The 19501-nt window shown below is 46.7% G+C and overlaps 8 protein-coding genes across 8 annotated transcripts; 6 read left to right on the top strand and 2 right to left on the bottom strand.

Moving 5' to 3' along the window:
- Window positions 1-6109: 6109 nt before the first annotated feature.
- MGYG_02926 (galactose-1-phosphate uridylyltransferase) lies at window positions 6110-7492 on the top strand (the record flags this gene model as incomplete). Its single annotated transcript, XM_003175353.1, has 4 exons — window positions 6110-6210; window positions 6279-6460; window positions 6537-7305; window positions 7393-7492. 4 exons carry the CDS (start codon window positions 6110-6112, stop codon window positions 7490-7492), a joined length of 1152 nt encoding a protein of 383 aa, XP_003175401.1.
- A 299-nt stretch (window positions 7493-7791) lies between these two features.
- MGYG_02925 (ergosterol biosynthesis protein) lies at window positions 7792-8279 on the bottom strand (the record flags this gene model as incomplete). Its single annotated transcript, XM_003175352.1, has 2 exons — window positions 7792-8136; window positions 8217-8279. 2 exons carry the CDS (start codon window positions 8277-8279, stop codon window positions 7792-7794), a joined length of 408 nt encoding a protein of 135 aa, XP_003175400.1.
- Window positions 8280-8589: 310 nt separating this feature from the next.
- Window positions 8590-9687, top strand: MGYG_02924 (hypothetical protein; the record flags this gene model as incomplete). The annotated part of the gene is made up of 2 exons (XM_003175351.1): window positions 8590-8754; window positions 8830-9687. The coding sequence occupies 2 exons, from the start codon at window positions 8590-8592 to the stop codon at window positions 9685-9687; spliced, it is 1023 nt and encodes a 340-aa protein (XP_003175399.1).
- Window positions 9688-10202: 515 nt separating this feature from the next.
- MGYG_02923 (hypothetical protein) lies at window positions 10203-11092 on the bottom strand (the record flags this gene model as incomplete). The annotated part of the gene is made up of 2 exons (XM_003175350.1): window positions 10203-10264; window positions 10354-11092. The coding sequence occupies 2 exons, from the start codon at window positions 11090-11092 to the stop codon at window positions 10203-10205; spliced, it is 801 nt and encodes a 266-aa protein (XP_003175398.1).
- Window positions 11093-12064: 972 nt separating this feature from the next.
- Window positions 12065-13338, top strand: MGYG_02922 (hypothetical protein; the record flags this gene model as incomplete). Its single annotated transcript, XM_003175349.1, has 9 exons — window positions 12065-12137; window positions 12163-12181; window positions 12296-12396; window positions 12425-12453; window positions 12534-12564; window positions 12667-12759; window positions 12924-13000; window positions 13073-13252; window positions 13300-13338. The coding sequence occupies 9 exons, from the start codon at window positions 12065-12067 to the stop codon at window positions 13336-13338; spliced, it is 642 nt and encodes a 213-aa protein (XP_003175397.1).
- Window positions 13339-13924: 586 nt separating this feature from the next.
- On the top strand, window positions 13925-14336 carry MGYG_02921 (hypothetical protein; the record flags this gene model as incomplete). Its single annotated transcript, XM_003175348.1, has 2 exons — window positions 13925-14012; window positions 14110-14336. 2 exons carry the CDS (start codon window positions 13925-13927, stop codon window positions 14334-14336), a joined length of 315 nt encoding a protein of 104 aa, XP_003175396.1.
- A 254-nt stretch (window positions 14337-14590) lies between these two features.
- Window positions 14591-15978, top strand: MGYG_02920 (hypothetical protein; the record flags this gene model as incomplete). Its single annotated transcript, XM_003175347.1, has 8 exons — window positions 14591-14595; window positions 14663-14783; window positions 14843-15004; window positions 15063-15128; window positions 15193-15314; window positions 15412-15650; window positions 15724-15901; window positions 15951-15978. The coding sequence occupies 8 exons, from the start codon at window positions 14591-14593 to the stop codon at window positions 15976-15978; spliced, it is 921 nt and encodes a 306-aa protein (XP_003175395.1).
- Window positions 15979-18096: 2118 nt separating this feature from the next.
- On the top strand, window positions 18097-19217 carry MGYG_02919 (90S preribosome/SSU processome component KRR1; the record flags this gene model as incomplete). Its single annotated transcript, XM_003175346.1, has 3 exons — window positions 18097-18156; window positions 18224-18496; window positions 18567-19217. 3 exons carry the CDS (start codon window positions 18097-18099, stop codon window positions 19215-19217), a joined length of 984 nt encoding a protein of 327 aa, XP_003175394.1.
- Window positions 19218-19501: the final 284 nt, after the last annotated feature.

The raw sequence follows: 19501 nt of genomic DNA, 5'->3' as shown, positions 1-19501 counted from the left end.
TCTCTCTCACTGGCTTTCTCTTTTTCTTCTTTTTCTTCTTCTGGCGCTGGTGCTGGTGCTGGCGCTGGCGCATCTTCTTCATCCCTAACCCCTGGCCGGTCCTGGCGTGCTTTTTTCCCTTTCGTCTTCGTTTCTTTTTCTTCCTCTTGCTCGGAGCCGGAGCAAAAGCCTTTTACTGGGGTCTGGCCGGAGAGACAGAGAGAGATAAGATGGCGTCTTCTCTTTTGCCCTCGTCCAGTCGACTTCCCTGGGGGGTCCTGTCTCTTCCTCTCCCTATCCCTATCCCTATCCCTTCTCTCTCTGTGTCCCTCTACCCTCTGCCCTCATCTCTACCCTTCTTCTGAGCTAAGACTAACACTCCCGGTGTTTCGGGATTTGACTGGGGGTGCATCAACTGTAATAACTAGTTAAATAATCTTTTTTATTATATTTTTTTTGCTTTCCAGCCGCAGCACCAGCAGCTTTTTTGGACATGTTTATTCTTCTTTTCCTGCTGCCTCTGCCTCTTTTCGTCCTCCCTTGGCTATTAAATTAGTTAATAAACATATGCTTAATCTTCACCTCTTTTTATTTTCAAATCCTTCTCCTTCATCTCCTCCCTTTTTTGCAGCTTTTTTCACTTTTTACTGAGTGATTTCCCGTTCCCTCGGGTAGAGATGAGAAAAGCATCTGATACTAACGTTTGCCTAGGTGGAAGTTAAGGGGAGTCGGAGTCGCTAACAGACGGCTTCATCCATCATCCCTTAACCCTTTCAAGCACCGCCTACAGAGTAAACTGCTCAAGAGCCGCAAATCATCATATCATTTTCATCACCTACGCTTAACCTTCTTTCTACTAGCTGGCTAAGTCATGTATACTTCCTGAGGCAAAACCGAGATGAGCCCGAGTCATAATACACAGATCATAATACACGCTCGCAGTTTCATCTCCGATCGTTCGCTATCTCTACTATCAACCATCAATCACATCACCATTACACTTAATTAACCACAGAAAGTACTTCTTCATCTTCTTCCGTTTCTGCTTTCTTTTTCCTCTTCCGCCCTATATTTCTCCCATGTCTCGCCGGCCTCCTAACTGGCTAATGTCCAAATTATACATCTGACATACATGTGTACACCCCCAAGTACCTACCGACTTACACATCATGCCTGCTGCTTTACCGCTTGTCATGGCATGGCCACGCTGCGCAAGGGCATGCGGATGCAGGGGGACTCATCTCTCTTTTTCTTTCTTCCTCTTTTCTTCTTCCTCTTCTCGCCTCCGTCCACATGGCCAGGCAGGCAAATCCCCCCCATCCCCATACATGATGGAGGTCGAGTTACACAACCTGCTAGCGGAATACGAGGCCTTTCTTCCCTCCGCCCTTCTCTCTGGGTTACCCGATAGGCTCATGCTGGATGCTTGGGGGAGCTGGGCTCGGCTGCTTAAGTTGGCTGTGCTGTGATGTGCTCCTTATGCTGTGATGTGCTTTTTTGCCATGCCTTTCATGCCGTGCCCCATGCCAACCTTACATACATATAGCCATACAGACAGACATATACACAGCTAGTTAGCGCCGATGTCCGTTGTCGTGATTATCCCTAGAAACAGAAACAGAAACAGAACAGAAACAAACAGGAAAAGAAGAAGAAGAAATATATCAACCAAGGATGCCATGCCATGCAATGCCATGCCATGGTTCGATGACTAGTTAGCTGTTGACGCTGGATGTACATATGCAGAAGATAGATACGCCCTGTCTGGGCCCTGCGAGGGAAGAAGCGCCTTTCCTTCAGCTCAGGCATAACACAGCTCGATAACTAAGGTCGAGCTAGCTGTTATTCAGTTAGTTAGGGAGAAGATGGCTTGCCTTGCTTTGCAATCCCAACAAAGCAAAAGCAGCCTTTTTTTGCACTTTCTTTGCTTCTTCTTGCCCTTTACCGCCGCCGAGGATACACCGGAAGTTTGACTTGGGCTTCCGATCAAGGTTGATATAGTTATGTATACGTTAGTTACCCTCTCCCACACACTCTCTCTCTATCTCTTATGTCTCTCTGTCTGCCTAGCTGACAGTGTGGCAGAGACAAGATAGTTAAAACAGGGGGCCACTGCATGGACAACTAGTCAGTTAGTTAACCTAGCCAGCTGGTTAAACATCCATCTATCACATCGCCCTTCTCATCTGGGCCTCTTCACCTCCTTAACTTGTGATACTGCAGTGAAACGTAATCACATCCCTGAACACGGAGTACCTGGTTATTGACCGCATTGCCCTGTTAGGTAGTTTGGCTAGGTAGTTACATATGTATGGAGTACATACCTGTCGAATCGATATCAACGACCCTCTCTTCGTCTCGGAAAATTTTCCTCCCCTTGTACGAGGGCAGCACAGGGAAAAGAAACATCCCCCAGTTCGTGCTCAGATCACGTTGAAACAAGATGGAGAATAATATAACTAACCTCGATGAATGGTGAGATGTCTCGAGCTGGGCATACATACATATTCACCGATCAACTAGTAAGCTGCTCCATATAAATAGAAACATCGGAAAAATAGTTCACCTGCAGGGGGGCTATCATCGCATGGCACTGTTTTTGTCTCTCCCTCCAGTCTAACTAGTTAAACTTGTTACGTGAGATGATGGTTCATCCTTGTTCCCATCTCGTAAGATGTTATCTTCAAGAACGCTCGTGCGCCGATAGAGGGAGAGGGGGAAAAGGGGGAGGGGGCGGGATGCATCAAACCTGCTGGTAAAAGACAGTCATTCGGACCGACGGGGTGTTCGTTCGTTCGCGCTCACGGTCTTATCCGATTTAACAGCCATGGTCCTGCACGGCTCTGCTGACGGTGTTAGTTACGTACGTACGTACGGAGTACCCATAAACGGCATATTCACTATATTACATATTCACATCGATATCACACACAAGCCTTCCCTCCCCCCCTCGTTCCATCCCATATACTGATAAACATCCCGTCCTGGCCTGTGCCCCCTTCAGGTCAAGGGTACCACATCGTATAAGCGAGGGAACGAGGGAACGAGGCAAACCCTCCGCACGATGCGCGATTGCATATAACTAACTATAAGTTATCCATACCTGCGGTGCGGGCCCTCTTCATCATCATCCACATCAGCTGGGAAAATCTGGAAATAGCCGCATGGCATGGGAGGGTTTTTTTTTTCTTGTTCTCGTCGTTCGTTATATTTGTTTTTCAAATGCATTTCCTCTTCTGTACTCCGTATGCTTTTTTTCTTTTGCGGTGGGTAAAAAGTCACTGTGCTCAAAGTGCTGTGCTGTGCTGTGTTCTGCTTAACTTGCATGCTTGCTTTGCCTCTCGGTTCAAGTTCGATGGGGAGTTCCCAATCGGTCTGTCTGCCTATTGGATGGCTGTAGGGCGAAAAGAGAATGGGCGATGCTCGACTTCTCTTTGCTTTTTGGCTGTTTGCTTTGCCCTTCTCTGGCCTAGTTCGACTGCTTTTTAACTTGCGCAACTAACGGCGAGCTAGTGACTGGGCGAAGCAAAAGGACAAGAGTGTATATCCAGAGCTTTTTTGGCTCAACGCTGTCTATCGATAGTCGATGGATAAAAAGCTGTATTCATGCATGGGGGAGCTGGACGTCGCTCCTCGACTTGCTGTAGAGAGAAATGACCGCCGTCCATGGCATTGGAACCGTCCTTTTTGGACCTTTTTTTAGCCAGCTGGCGAGCAAGGCTGAACCCTATTCCTCGTTCCGTAACCTTTACTGCAATGACATGACATGCACATGGAGAAGGGAAGTCTATCAATCGACGCTTTCTTCGCATAAATTCAATAATGCGCCCGAGACAGCGAAGGGGGTGACAAGACAGGATGTGGTTGTCCGTAAGAAAGGCTGGACTGGGTGCCGCCCAGGTGAAGTTGATATCACGGGACCAGCCCTGCTCCAAGGCTGTTTGATTAACTACTAGGAAGGCAGTTAACTTACTGACCTAGACTAGTCGACTTAACCAAGTCCAGAGTAACCCATGGCTAATAACTGGCTTGATGGAGTCTCACTCTCTGCTTGCAGGGCTGGCCTGGCTGTCACTCGCTTCGCGTGATTCGAGAGAACGACTCCCTGCCAGAGAGCGGAGGTGGTTATAGGGGTGTTTGCCACCTGAAGCCCTTCCTAGTTTTTTTTTCAGTTCTCTCTGCATGAAGGGCTGGAAGAGTTGCCTGTCCATTTCTTTCTGGTCGTGACTCTCCGTATCTACGCAATTACACTGCCTGGCGAGGAAACACATATTCAAAAGAGCCAGGACCTGAGGATAATGTAGGCAAAGTAGGACTCTCTTCGTGTCTTCGTGTCATTGTGCACCTACCCTTGGTTCTTTGCACGTCGTCGAATCAAACTACTCTCTGCATATTCCCTAAACGGATCGGGCAGGGATAGAGAAGCATTAAACAGCACGTTATACCGGGATCCAGATGCGTGTAGCTGACAAGGCTTGGTCCCCTTTTACCGTCGGGGGATCCTGCCGAACTCTGTTCTTATATTTTGTTTCCTCTTGCTCTTTCTGTACACTGTGCACCGCTTGATAATTCGTTGACAATAAGGATAAAAGAAGCTGCATGATCTATTTGCAGGAATCTGACCAGCTTCACGATGAGGGATGGAGGAGGGTGGAAATCCATGAGGGACCAGCATGCTACACACTCACATAACATACATGCATACACGCACACAGAAAGATATAGATAGATGTTGATTCGTTTTCGCTTATAATGACGGATGCCCAGGGGTCTATGGTTGCTTGTTTTCCGGCATTGACCAGTAGTTAAAACTAACAACTCCAGGCATCTATAAAGCCCGCCGTAATTGACTTCGAACCACCGACGGGTACGCAGTAAACGGCCGTTTAGTCTTCTTCTCCAGCCCCGCGCGGCTGAACCGTAGTGGTTGGCTGTGCGCCTACCTATTAATAGGAGCCAGCCCAGAAGAAGGATTTGCCCTGCGCGGAGAGTTGTGCCCCTAGTCGCCATTGACGTTGCGTTGAGGCAAGAATGTTTGTTGACAGCTGGTATGCACGCTTAATGCAACCCTGGGTCACCTCGGGAAAAGGAAGAAAATGCAAGATATCCGGACGGCTAGACCCCTCCCTTGCACTGCATAACAATGTCATAACTGCATCTCGTAGAGTTTCATGCAGCTATACACATGATTCACTGCATGGATGGAAAGTGACAATAGGTGTTTCTTTAAGTGTTACCCCCGCCAGGGCTTATCAGGGGCACTGTTCAGTAATCTCCTTTCGAGCCGCCGTGATTGTTCAACACCCCGGTTTCTTTCGCGTCAGTCACTAAAAAGCACTCGGTATGCTGCGAGAGTTCACCATCCTGATGCAAAATGTATGGCCTCGTCTTGACCCTTGTCCCCGTTTGGTTCACCTAGATGTTGCTTCGGTACAACAGTTTCAAGGGTATAGGCATCACGGGTATTGGGGCTGGAACTATGTCTTGCATCGACAGATAAATAAACTCGAGCTGCTATAGCTAGTTACTTATACCGGCTAGCTCTTGGCTATATTTCACTCCAATAACGCCTTATACTGTCGGGCAAATATTAATCGTACTTCAAATTCCGTGGACAAAAGTCAGCTGGACGGAGACTTGCGTAGTCGTATGCTCAGGATATCAGGGTATCATCGGCGAAAAGAACAATCTAGAGCGCTATGAAGCTAACCCAGGCTTCATGGGCTTGATGCCAGGAAGAAGGGCCCTTGGAGCTTGCTTAGACTAGTTGATATAGCGTTTTGACAAGATCATGCAAATCGACATGAGGACCACGAGTCTGGATACCACAAGAGAGGAAGGATATCAAGAGAACGTGTCACTATGTAATGCAACCTCAAGTCTTCTCCCAGCGCCAGCTCTTCAGTATGTCTGTCGCTGTTGATGATGTTGCGTTAAGGGGAGAAGAAAGTAGAGCAACAGGGAGCAAGCTAGCTATGACGTTATAGCCAGTGGGGTGATTCTGCATGCTCACTTCTGAGTTAAACCTCCCGCAAATGACTCCACGGCAAAGAATGACCAACACATCAGAGAACCCAGCAAGTAGACCATAGCTATTGCTGAGAGAAAGGAGAAAGCAAGGCCTTATAAAATGGTTAGCTCGGTTTTAGATGACATATCACATCGGAGATACAATCCTCTTACCGACTCTCACGTCCTTGTCTCTCCACATCGGACGAAAAGACCATGGCAGTAAGTCAATTGATAGGCACTGCAAAGTAACAAGAAAGCCATGGTCTCTAACAATTGCTATGCAATAGAGGCCAAGAAGAAGCGCCAACCAAGTCTACCCTTCCGGTGTATGATGACAATTGTTACCTATGCCCTGGGAACAAACGAGCGCAGGGCGACCAAAACCCGCAGTACGATAAGGTCTTTGTCTTTGTCAATGACTATAGTGCCGTGAAGGAGAACCAGGCGGACCACGAGACGGATGATAAAGGTCAGTTTAAAGATGCCTTCCATGATACCCTTAATAGCCTATTAAAGGCGCTATCTGTGGCTAAGCGCATTACTAGAATCCCTATCCAAGCGGTTTCTCCAAGCTCAACCTGTCAAAGGGAGGTGCTATGTCTTGACATTCTCTGCCAAACACAACCTCACACTTGCAGATCTTTCGCCGCAAGAGATTGTCCCTATAATAGAGGTTTGGACGGATATATATGCGCTTCACCTCGCACCAAAGTCAAGCCTGTGCAGGCTAGATGCAATTGCGAATATATCAGCAGACTCACCAGCCAGGCAGATATCAAGTCCAAAGGAACAATATCGATATATGCAGATATTCGAAAACAAAGGAGCAACAATGGGGTGCTCTAATCCGCACCCACATGGCCAGATATGGACAACGAGCTCCTTACCAGAGGAGCCTTCAAAGGAGCTCTCGCAGATGCTGAAATACTGTAAGGAGCACAATGGCAGCCACATGCTTGAAGACTATGCCTCACTCGAGGTAGAAAAGAAGGAGCGAATAGTGTTTGAAAATGATACTTTTCTAGTCCTCTGTCCATGGTGGGCGATATGGCCTTTTGAGGCCATGATAATGAGCAAACGGCATAAAAGGGCACTGGTGGACCTGAACCAAAGAGAAAAAGAGCATTTGGCGGAGGCAATTGCTGAATTAACTCGTCGATATGATAATCTCTTCCAAACCCATTTCCCGTATAGCATGGGTATTCACCAAGCCCCGCTGGATGGTTCAGAGGAGGAAACCGCCTGCTCATATCTTCACTTTCATTTTTACCCACCACTACTGAGAAGCGCTACCGTTAAGAAGTTCTTAGTAGGGTGAGTATACCAGATTGTCTTCATTTTGCATCCTTTCAATCAATCAGCTAGGAGAGCGTTAAAAGCTAACATACACTCTTCCTTTAGGTATGAGTTGCTTGCGGAACCCCAGCGTGACATTACGCCAGAGCAGGCTGCCGCAAGACTAAGAGACTGCGCGGGAGAGTTGTATAAAAAGCGGCTATAGCCCTCGCCTTCTTAATTGGTATATAGAACGCCCGTTGGAGGCTTCATGTAATACCATCCAACTGAACTCGTATGGTATATAGTTGATAACCTCAATAGGAATTCATCAATTTCTCTTTAGGTCCATCTATCTGGCTTTCGTGATCAGACTTAGGATACACCCGGGCAGCCAATGCTTGCCCAACATGTCAATCCATTGCCGTGCTAAGTCATGTAAAACATGTAAACATCCCATAAGAAAACACGCCATCGCCTCTATTACTTTATTTCTTAATTCTTTTGCTTTTTAATGACCTCACTTCACAAGTTCAGATACCAGCTTCTCTGGGTGAACATCCACGTCAAACTGCAGCTGGCTACGATCAGAGGGCTGATGAACCTCCCCTGTGCCTTTGCAGTGCCGAAAACCAGCCACTCGCTGGCAAAATGGGCCAGCGCAATTCCATAAGTCCACATGGCAAGGTCATATACCTGAGGATTGGACACATAGTAGGCGGCGTACATGCGAATGACCGAGGATAAGAAGGTCCATGTCCCGAATTTGCGCGAGGATAAAGGTGTTACTGGGGCCGCAGAGTAGAGTTGACCGGTGTAGGCAGGGCTGGCGAACGCTTGGAAGGTATTTAGAGACGATACGACCGAGACCTGCAGACGCAATAGCATGTATTAGTCTAAATTCTCTGTCTCCCATGTTGTAGTAGATTATGGGTTTTGTATCGTCTTACAAAGAGGAGCCACTTGGGCAGGAATCCCGCATGTTGAGGGAGATAAGCAACAATTGCGTCCATATTAGCCAAATGCAAGCCTGAATTGAGTGCTGTTAATATTGTCTAACGCTTCTCCTGCCTCTCTTTTGCAGCGTATAAACGGTTATTAAATCTGCAGTTGGAGTTGGTCAAGTAGAAAAAGGGGTACTTCGTTTTCCCTTTTGGTTGAGTCGCTCCGTCTTGGCGTGTGCAAAGTAAATATCCATTTCAACAAGTTGAGGCTGCCAAAAGTCAACAGAAAGCTGCTTTTCCCCAGCTTGACAACCTCGACGGCGTCCTACTATAGACAACACTAGGAGAGAGGGTGCATCGCGCAGAGCGGACAGCCAAGATGACTTTGTGTGAGACAATTCACAATTTCCGCGTCGAGCCACCAGCCGGGTGGGCGTCAATTGCGTCCACCTTTGTTGCTGCGATTGGAGGTCTTTTCCTTGCCTCGAAGCTGTTCAGCGTCTTTCGAGCTTTCTTGAGCATCTTCGTACTCCCAGGAAAGCCGGTATGAGAACTCCTGTTACTCCAATGCGCCTATCATTTACACGTAATGTGCTAACAAGTGCTTTGGTATCTATAGCTGCGCTCGTTTGGCCCCAAGGGCAGCTGGGCTATGGTTACCGGCGCATCTGATGGAATTGGCAAAGAATACGCCCACCAGCTGGCGCGCGCTGGGTTTAATATTTTGCTTGTTTCACGGTCAGCAGACAAGCTTGCTGCAGTAGCCGGAGAGATCTGCGAGAAAAATGCCACTGTTCAAACCAAGACTCTGGCCATGGACTTTTCCCATAACGATGAGGATGATTACGAGAAGATGAAGAAAATTATCAGGGACCTGGATATCTCCATTCTTATCAACAATGTCGGACTCAGCCACTCAATCCCAGTCCCGTTCATTCTTACTGACCCGGAAGAAATGGAAGATATAATCACCATCAACTGTCTTGGTACTCTCCGCGTCACTCAGTTGGTTATACCAGGTATGGTGGAGCGGAAGCGTGGACTAATTCTGACAATGGGATCCTTTGCTGGCCTTTTCCCAACACCTCTCCTCGCTACGTACTCAGGAAGCAAGGCATTCCTTCAGCATTGGTCAAGCTCGTTGGCTTCCGAGCTAGAACCGTATGGAATCACTGTTCAACTCACCCAGAGCTACCTCGTCACCTCTGCTATGTCTAAGATCAGAAAAACTAGCATGGCTATTCCAAACCCCAGAGATTTCGTCCGTGCTACCCTCAGCCATATTGGGCGGAGTGGAGGATTGTTCTCCTATAGTTATACCTCTGTCCCGTATTGGAGTCACTCCCTGATGGCCTGGAGCATTGCCACCTTCCTTGGGCCTCTAAGTAAGACGGTCATAGGTTTCAATGGGTCGATGCATGAGTCTATCCGTAAGCGAGCACTCCGAAAGAGGGAAAGAGGAAAGAAAGGATTGTGATTCCATGCGCGTCTCACATTGTCCGACCAAACCGTGCGTTTGGTTTCCTTAAATCATATCCCTATCCCTATATTGCCTCCATCCTGTGCCACTTTCATTCTAGGCTGATGTACGGAGCTCAAATACGGAAGGTGCTCCCCCCTGAACTCGGGCTATGAATGGATGTGTTGATGATAGTCGGCGTCACCTAGTATTATTGTTACCCTAGTAGGCACTAAAGATAAAAATAAAACATAATAAAGCCTGACAATGAAGAAAGAACCTCACTTTCTTGAAGGATACCTCTGTAACTGCCTGTCATCACCCCATAGTAGCTCGTTATACAAGCTAGTCGCTAATACAGTAGATCAATCTTTAGAAGAAGCACGGTTTCAGTTAACAGATCAAAAGAAATATTGCTTTAGACTTAGGTCTGTGGGTCAGCGGGCATGGTTCAAAATCATACATCAATTCTATGCGCAACAACTTAAATAAATTGAGACGGAAAACCTGACGGGCTATCATTTACAAACTTGTCACATCCCCCAACCGGTTCCAAGGGGAAACTCGGTGGTCCGTGTTCCAAGAATGCGCTTAACTAGAGTTATGCACGGTTAGTGACTGCAATATATATATATAGACGGAGCAATAAGTATGGACGGAGCAATAAGAAACGGGTTTACACACCTTCGTTCCAGGTCAATGGTTCTATATTGGAATTAGCAATATCCCTCCAGACCCGCAAACACCAGGCACCGACTAAGGTATCACGCTGATTTTGTGGCATAGTTTTAATAATTTCCAAGTAGAAAATACCATCGTCCATTATATCGTACGCCAGAATTTGACCGCTATCTCCAGCTTCACGCCATTCGTGCCGTACTTTATGCCGTCCTTTATGCTGTGTTTTCGCTATGAAAATGATATCTTTAGCCAATAGGTTAGCGCCGGGGTGGGCTATTGTTGCTTTCCAAGCTTGATATCCTGAAGAGAAAATATGATGGTATCTTTTTAAGCCGATATGGCCTAAGTTACTATTAGAGACAGACTCGAGATGGTATTCGAACGACGGTGTAGTAACGGTTGGAGGCCGAGTTAAGTTGAAGATGTGCCTTGGTCGAGCGCTCACTTCTGGGGAGCTATTGCGGCTGTGGATGCGATGTTCAAAGCGAGAAAGCTCAACTTTTGTATTGTTCTTGCGTAAGAAACTAATATCAAGGGAGAGCTTGTATAGAGGAATAGAGCAAGAGGCTGGCCTGGACGCGCTATGTATGGCGTCACCGGCAAGAAGTAGCGTTTCCGGGGGCAGTTGGTCGTCCGAGGGATTCTGTGTGTATGAAGGGAGATTGTCGTCAACGCCTGCTGGCAAATCTTGGTCTCCCTGTGCCTTGAGCTCTCCCACTTTGGGTGTTGGTGTTGTGGTCATTTTATCAAGAGTCTCTCCTAAATCAGCCTTAGAATCCGGTATTCATAGCAGTATATGGCGTTAAATTTGTGTGAAAGCTGAGATGTCCGTTTCAGAAACCGAGATATTTGTATACTGCTAGATAGGAGGAGATGGATGTCTTTATCTAATGCCGAGCATAGCCTTGTTTGCTATGTATTGATATTATTCCAGTGGATCATTGATGCAGTCGGTCGTCATAGACACCGAGTATGTCTCCGCTAAGCCACACACATGCCTGATACTAACAGAAAACCCAGGGCCCGAAACGGAGCGGAACTGGGTGTTTTTGCCCAAGTACTGAAGCCGCAGCTCAACTATAAACAAGGGTCCATATATATATATATGGTGGGAATCCTTGGCTTGATCTCTTGGGCGAGGGACGGAGTAAACAACAGCGGAGAGGAGTTTTCTAGTTGCATGATATGTGGGAACATGATGAAATGTAAGAGCAGTTGATATTGAAAGCATAGAAGAGTCCCAGAGCTTGGCAACACATTTGCAAGCCTAGTACTCCATGCTGAGTCTGCATCCTCCTCAATGGTATCCGTGACCGGCGGCGCAGGCGACAGGGAAGCTTTGTATTCCTCCCGAGCGTTGAGTATATATATCTAGAATCTCCGAGCCATCCACACCGGCTATCTAGAAGAACTCGGCCAGCGGAGCAGAGGAGGGCGTGTCGACCGTGAGCGCGGGCACCATCGCGGGCGAATTTGAGGGTACTTTGAGGAGGAGGGGGGAGAGAGCGGACGAGGAAGGTGGAGGGGGCCCCCTTGGGAGGCAGGATCCGGGAGTTCTTTTTTTGAGTATTGACTAGATTATCTAGCTGGCTAGATAGGCTGGCTGGCGAGTTTTTTCTTCGCTACAACGAACTGGTGGGCAAAGACAAACCGAGCGACGAAGCAGAAGCAGAAGCAGAAGCAGTAGCAGTAGCAGTAGACGTAAACGTAGGAGATGACAGTCGACCTGGTGAAGCTGTTTGTGTCTATCCCGTTCGACCAGCAAAGACTCTCTCTGGCAGCGAGAGGTGCTATAACTTAATACCTTAGTAGGTATTAGAGTTAAAGAAGGGTAAGATAAATAATAAAAGGTATAAATAAATTACTAGTTTAAACTAGGTAAGTACCTATATAGCTAGTAGCTAGTAGCTGAATAGTATAAAGGAATTTATTTATTTATTATTAGAGTTATATCTACAGAGTACTCGCGCATGAAATCTCCCTATTTTAGGATACACGGGGCGGTATTGAATCTCTCAGGCTCGGGACGACCCGTTCTCCCTGGACGCACGTATTCAATACCAGATACACGTAGGTGACCTAGCATGGGTAGAGAATCATAAGGTAAATCACTCCGACGGGTTTACTAGCTCGGGTGGCTAACAATTTCACATGAAGTTGTTATTATACTTACATGCTAACAGGCAGGTGTAACAAGACGTGAATGGTATCATGGTGAGTCTAGGTCCTGTTGCTCAAAATGCGCGAAGCATTGAATACCTCGACACTCCGCTTAATTAGTGAGGTTGCAAGGAGGTCACAATTCCTTGCCAATAGGCTGGTATAAGGCGTACAAGGTGTTGATATGTGAGTATGTTGCTACATGGAGTAAAGAGACTCCCACTGGACCGATCCGCTTGGACAACTTTGGTAAGGCTGATGATTCTCTTTGCTGTTGCTGAAGCCGAGGTACCCAGCAATATAAATCAGTGTGGCTTCCAACATCAGAAAATCCACTCCGTTAACCATTACTAGGCATGCCCCATAGGGCTGCTACATAGTATCGATACAGTGCATATTCACAGTAACTATAGTAGTGGCGGATAATCCTTCATCTTTCAGGAGTGCATGTTACACTATGGCAGCTCCACCTTCCCCTGCAGCCGGTGTCGTAAGATGAGACTAACTTGGACGGCTTTTTTTTTTTTTTTTTTTTTTGGAAAGAGAGACTGAAGCCCTCTAGGTCAACAAGGGAATGCGAGAAATTGTCCTCTCAACTGGACTTTTGGCCATGTATGGGACCATCTGCCATTTCTTGAACTGGGCGCTTCTGGAAGGATTGTTAGAAACTTGTTACCTCAGCCCTGTGCCTCTTCGGAAACATACAGCAACATGTCTTAAAGGTCTGGACGTTGTTATGAGTGTGTGTTCAGTCTCTTCGAATTCTGTATCTGTATGTCGGGTATACAGAGGATTGGATGTACCATATATTCGGCCGTGGAGAGGTGATCTGATCCATCACTTCATGCTTTGCGTCAACTCCTGCGTTAGCCTGCTTCAAGTATATAGTTTGCCATGCAGAACAGTAGCAGTCCATGTCGGGATCGGATATAGACGTGTCCCCTTATACCATAGAATTTAGGCTAAATACGGGAAATTTCCTAGATGGGATGACTATAAATTTTGCATGAGACCGCAGATGTCATCGAGGCCGGCTGAAGATACCATTATATTCGGTGGTTTACCGTATAGCGGCCTATCATTCCGTCCCCCTTGATCCAAGCAAGCGGGGAAAGGGAAGATCACCGAATGACCCAAGTCCATGTCACTGGGAGAGCCGATAATGACAGCAACATTTTGACTGGTTTAAGTCAAGGAGGTGCTGGGTATTCACGATTCCAGTGGCCCTGACCCGAAATACGTGGAGCATTATAACGGGTGCATCCAGGTTCCACTTCGTCATCAGTCCTTACCTTTTGCTAGGATATTTCAGCCATGCATCAATCCATGACCAACTCAGGCAGTGTAGCCTGGAGCGCATTTTGGAAGCTCATCCGTCTATCCAACTCTAACTCGCCATACCAACAATCATGAAATGAGCACAGGCTTAAGAGGCATAGGGAGAATGCGGGACGGGCCTGTCTTCGAGAAGCAGATCGATCTTGTTTGCGTCAACTTCATAGGTAGGTGGCCTAGAGACCCACTACTGTACGTGTGATATCCAGACCTTTTCCACGAGTGGGAAATAAGATTTCTGATTAAATATATGTCGGGCCATAGTGGATATCCACGTTCACCCACGCATCAAGGTATCGGTACCTTCCGTAGCAGGTCTGACGACCTATGTGGCGGCCGGTCCTAAAGGCCGGTATTCAGTCAAAAATGCTCCATTGTGTGCCAATGAATTTGTCGATAATATAGAACCCAATGCAAGGCTACCGGGAATGGTCATAACTTACATGACCAATGACCGGATCTACCTGGGCATCGGGTATTCCGCAACTTAGACTGCGCAAGGATTTGATATTATCGATGCTAGTCAGCAGGACGGTGACTTCATGTCCTAACATTTAATGTCACCCCTCGTGACAATTTGGCAAGGCGAGAATATCGTTGACAGGCTGAACTTTCTCCTTAGCCCCCCGTGAGCAGACCCCCTGAACTTTCGGAGATAGCTTGTTGTTCGAATATATCGAGAAATCTCGCTGAAAACATCATTTGATTCTTCGAGCAACCCTTTGGAAAAGTTCACACAGGCAGGATGAAGTAACGTTGGCTCCCAATTTTCTTTTGATTATCATCTGTTGTTCCTGACTGACGGTTATTTCCACAGCGATCCTCATTTCGGTACCACAGCCTTGGATAGCGCACATTCTGAGATTGTAACCTTTCAAGGACGGGAGTATCAAAAATATGCACTTGATAACCAGATATATTTCGCTCCCATCGACGATGTGCGTGGTGTTGCCTAACCCAACCTCTAGAAACCAGAACATCGCTCATTCATGAATAGGAAGAAATCGAAAGGCTAGAGTTGGAGCAGCAACTTTTCAGCACAGTATTCGATGACAGAATTATATTTCCACCAGTCCAGCAGCTGGATAAAGTGCTTGATTGCGGATATGGATCGGGAACTTGGGCTGTCGAAGTTGCTGAGCAATATCCAGACTGTGAGGTGAGCAACATCATCTGGCTTCCTAGGAATGAGTTATCACTGAAAAGATGTTATGAAGGTTATAGGGATCGATGTTTCTCCACATATGAAGCCCGATGATACGCCAGATAACCTTTGGTTCCAGGTAATGATCCCTATCTCTAGGAGACCTTTCAACCAATGTTATATATTAATTGCAGAATGGCTAGGTTGATGATTTGAACCGCACATTCACTTTTCGTTCAAACCAATTCGATCTGGTTCATTCGCGCCTGGTTGCTTCTGGCCTTGATAAGGAAAGATGGCCACGCTATCTCCGTGATATTTTCAGGTGAGTAGATGGATTGTCCTGGGAGACTGAAGGGTATAACCAGCAGCTATTCCTAAATGATAAATTCGGCTTATGCTGAGAAGCATACGATATATAGGTGTTTGAAACGAGGCGGCTGGGCACAAATGGTAGAAATATACTTTAATGTCCAGTCAGATAACGGAGCGTTGACTGAAAGCCATTGCCTCAGGAGATGGAGCACAAGTTATATTGCAGCTTTAGAGGGAGTGAAGGATCTTCGAAGCGGAATGAAGCTGGCTGGCCTGATGGCTTCAGCTGGCCTTGTTGATATTGAGTCGAAGATGATACCCCTGCCCCTATCTGGATGGTCAACGGGTAAGATCCATAAGATCGATCCAGCAGCCACATTAACTAATAGCTAGTCAACGCCCCGCTAATTGATGACTAGATCCAAGGATGAGGGCTATCGGTAGAGCAAACCAAAGAAACGTGCACCTTCTCCTGGAATCCCTTGGGCTATATCCACTAATGCACCGGCTTGACATGTCTGAGGTCCAGTTCCAAGAACTTTTAGCGGGTGCTAGGCAGGAAGCAGACGATATCTCATTGAAGGCATATATCCCATTGTAAGTCACCTTTGTTGGTAGATTGATATTGTTGAATCTGACTTCGCAGGTATATTTGCATTGGGCGGAAACCATGAGTGATCAAATTTCGTCCGGGGGTGGAGTGCCAGGCATGTCCTGATTATTTGCTCTCATAGCCCTGTAAATACTTCACGTCGAGATTGAAAGTTCTTTCCCTCAAGTATACGAAAGGAGAAAGAAATATTATTTGATATGTTTTTAACCCGTTCCTACCAGATGGTTGATGATTTCCCACAGGCCTTTGGTTCAAATCCAAGCCGGGCTTGAACTTAGTTATATCGGCAAGGCGAAGATAATCAAAACGTCGTTATATCGTTTTATTATCGGGGCTATCGATGAACGTCTCAAAACGTTAGAGATATTCTTTCGTGTATTGAGGCGTGCAATGGGGCAGCACAAGGTGGCGATGTACTGGAAGGACAGTCGTGATGAGTTGACAATGTCGCAGAACAGAGCCATGACTCCATTTTTGGAGAAAAGATGTCAACGGACGAATATCATTCGGGACTTCATCATATCTGTATTTCCCAGAGAAACAGGATAGGTTGAATAGGAGTTATACGGTAGGTGGGATGGGATGGATGAACTGGTTATTCCCATGACTCTATCGACCTGACAACAAAGGACGTGGTTTCTCGAAACAGAACGCCTGTAAAGCGTTCACGAAATCAATTCCCGAGTGTCGCATCGGATCGTTGGCCCTAGAAGATCCAGGTTATTAACGGCAATGGATTTGAAAGGGGGTTCGAGGCCAAGCAGAATAGGAGAGGTTCAGGGAAGGTGGTGATCTCGAAGACGGCCTCTCCACACCACAACCTCAGCACGATCTGATGCCTGTGAGAACAGTATCGAGTATCTCTCAGCCCGGGTTGTAGCAGGTCGGCTTTAAAGCTGTGAGGACTGACGATGGAAGCAGCTGAGGCTTGCTGGAAAGGAACTCGCCGGCGTGCGGAGGAGAGAAGAGCCTGAGGTAACCTCCCAAGGTTCTGGGACGCATTAGTTAGTTATACTTTGGACAGTGCACCTAGTCAGCCGCCGCTAGGTAAGTATCAAACTTCGGCAATATCACTTAACTATCGGGATGCGTTTTATGCTAATTATATGTGTGTACATTTATTGGTTAAGGAACATCAAGATACTGCGATATCGACTCTCTTTCTGCCCCTTTCGTTACAGGGTTTTACTACCACAAGTGAGCCATAGAAACGCCCATGTAACGACGCCTCCCCTGATCTAACCACCACCTGCACCGCCTCTCTGCTCTAGTTGATGCTTCGCATTCTTCTTTCTATCCTTGTCGGTTTTTATGATGTGCATCTGACTAACTCTTCTCTCCCACGACGATCTACCTTTGCCATGCAATCTTGAGACCAAGGGTAACTAAACTAGCTAGAAGCTCTCCAAGTGCCTGGAGACTAACCAATAGTTTTGACCCCGTTCCACACAGCTGTTTAGACTGATTCAGATGAGATGTCCCATCATGAAAGGGGTTTTGACTCGAGTTGTGTGAAGAGCTCTTGTTTAACGAGCTTTTGTACCTTGACTCCTTGTATATCAGCCACAGAAACCTATCTATAAATACCCCCCGTCCATTATGTCAAGTAGTGGGCCATCGAACGCTATGGTCAGGGTGGATCGCTGTTTACGAACTGGTAGCTAACGAATTACAGAGAAGGACATGCAGAAGATAAAATTTCCGTCGCAAGGGCCCATTGCTTGCACTGGTGATTACGAGCACAATTTCCCCTCGGACATTTGCGTATCTCCTCTCTCTCTCTCTCTGTCTGAACCATCTTGACTTTGAAATAAGATGCATGTAGCCAACGCCAAAACAGCCTCTTAAGCGCTTGTAGCAACCGCGATCGCTTAGAAATAGTGGGGTCACGCGAGGCTTGGCTCCATCATGAGAAGTGTGCTTAACGCGCTAACTGCCCAGGTGGTCCACCAGGCACGTGAGAGCGATAATCGCGAGTCATATTACGTAATCAATAGTCAGACCTTCTGTTTTTGAATGGATCTCGGCTTACTTGCCTAAAGTAGCTTCTTTTTTTTTTTTTTTTTTTTAAACCAAAGCTCTTTTTTCCCTTCATCTTAGGATATCAAAACAGCCCAGGTCAAGCTGTGCGGGAAGAAACCAAGACGACCTACGTGGTTTATTCTGTCATAAGGCCACAATGCCTTCGACATATAAGAGGGATAAACCCTGGGATACAGATGATATTGACAAGTGGAAGGTGTGTTGCGCTCTCATCATTTACATGCGACCTCTTAGCTAATGCGCTTTCGTTATGTTATGAGTAGATTGAAGAATTCAAGCCTTCCGATAATGTGGGCGGTACATTCACCGAAGAATCCTCCTTCGTTAGTCTGTTCCCAAAATACCGAGAAATATACCTAAGAGAGGTATGGCCGTTGGTCACCAAGGCGCTGGAGAAGAGTGGTATAGCATGCACTCTAGATTTGGTAGAGGGTAGCATGACCGTCAAGACCACCCGAAAGACATTCGACCCTGCTTCGATCTTGAAAGCAAGAGACCTCATCAAACTGCTGGCTAGAAGTGTACCAGCTCCACAAGTAAGAACCGCTGCTGAATTCTACATTGTATGCTATTCGCAGATGTGTAACTAAATGGCTCCGCATATAGGCATTGAAAATCCTCGAGGATGACGTTGCATGCGATATCATCAAGATCCGAAACCTGGTCCGGAACAAAGAAAGATTCGTTAAACGACGACAGCGTATTCTTGGGCCTTCGGGATCGACGCTAAAAGCCCTTGAGCTTCTTACAAGTACATATCTACTCGTCCAGGGAAACACAGTTGCTGCAATGGGCCCCTTCAAGGGCCTGAAGGAAGTCCGTCGAGTTGTGGAAGATTGCATGAACAACATTCACCCCATATACCACATTAAGGAATTAATGATAAAACGCGAGTTAGCCAAGGATCCGCAACTGGCACAGGAATCATGGGACAGATTCCTTCCACAGCTCAAGAAACGAACACTCAGCAAGAGACGTAAACCATTCAAGGTTACAGATAAATCGAAGAAGGTTTACACACCATTCCCACCTGCTCAGGAGAAGAGTAAGGTTGATCTGCAAATTGAAAGTGGTGAATATTTCCTTACCAAACAAGCCAAGGAGAGGGCTCGGAAGGAGGAAATAATGGAGAAACAAAGGGAGAAAAGGGCGGAGAAGGTGAAGGAGCAGGAGAAAGATTTCATACCGCCGAAGGAAGATACGGGTGAAAAGAAAAAGAAGAAGCGGAAACGGCATGAGGAGAAAGGCGAAGAATAGAGGAACGGAGACGATGCGGAGATAAAAGTAAAGCATGAGAAACGCTCAAAAAAGGAAACGCACGATTTGAAATGGTAATCGAAGCCATGCTCTTCGGCGTTATTTCTCATTGGAGTTTGAGGCGTTTATTATATATGTTATGGTATAAACTTCTTTGATATCCTTTGATTTAACACTTTTGTCGATCGTGAATCCCCAAGAGTTCAGCTGATACCATATCTTACTGTTGCTTTCATCTTGGTTATCACGGCTCCGGCGCGTCATGTACCTTGGGCCGTGAATTT

The sequence above is a fragment of the Nannizzia gypsea genome, genomic scaffold, assembly GCF_000150975.2.
Source record: "Nannizzia gypsea CBS 118893 supercont1.2 genomic scaffold, whole genome shotgun sequence".
NCBI lineage: Eukaryota > Fungi > Ascomycota > Eurotiomycetes > Onygenales > Arthrodermataceae > Nannizzia > Nannizzia gypsea.
This window is presented reverse-complemented; position numbering and strand designations above follow the sequence as displayed.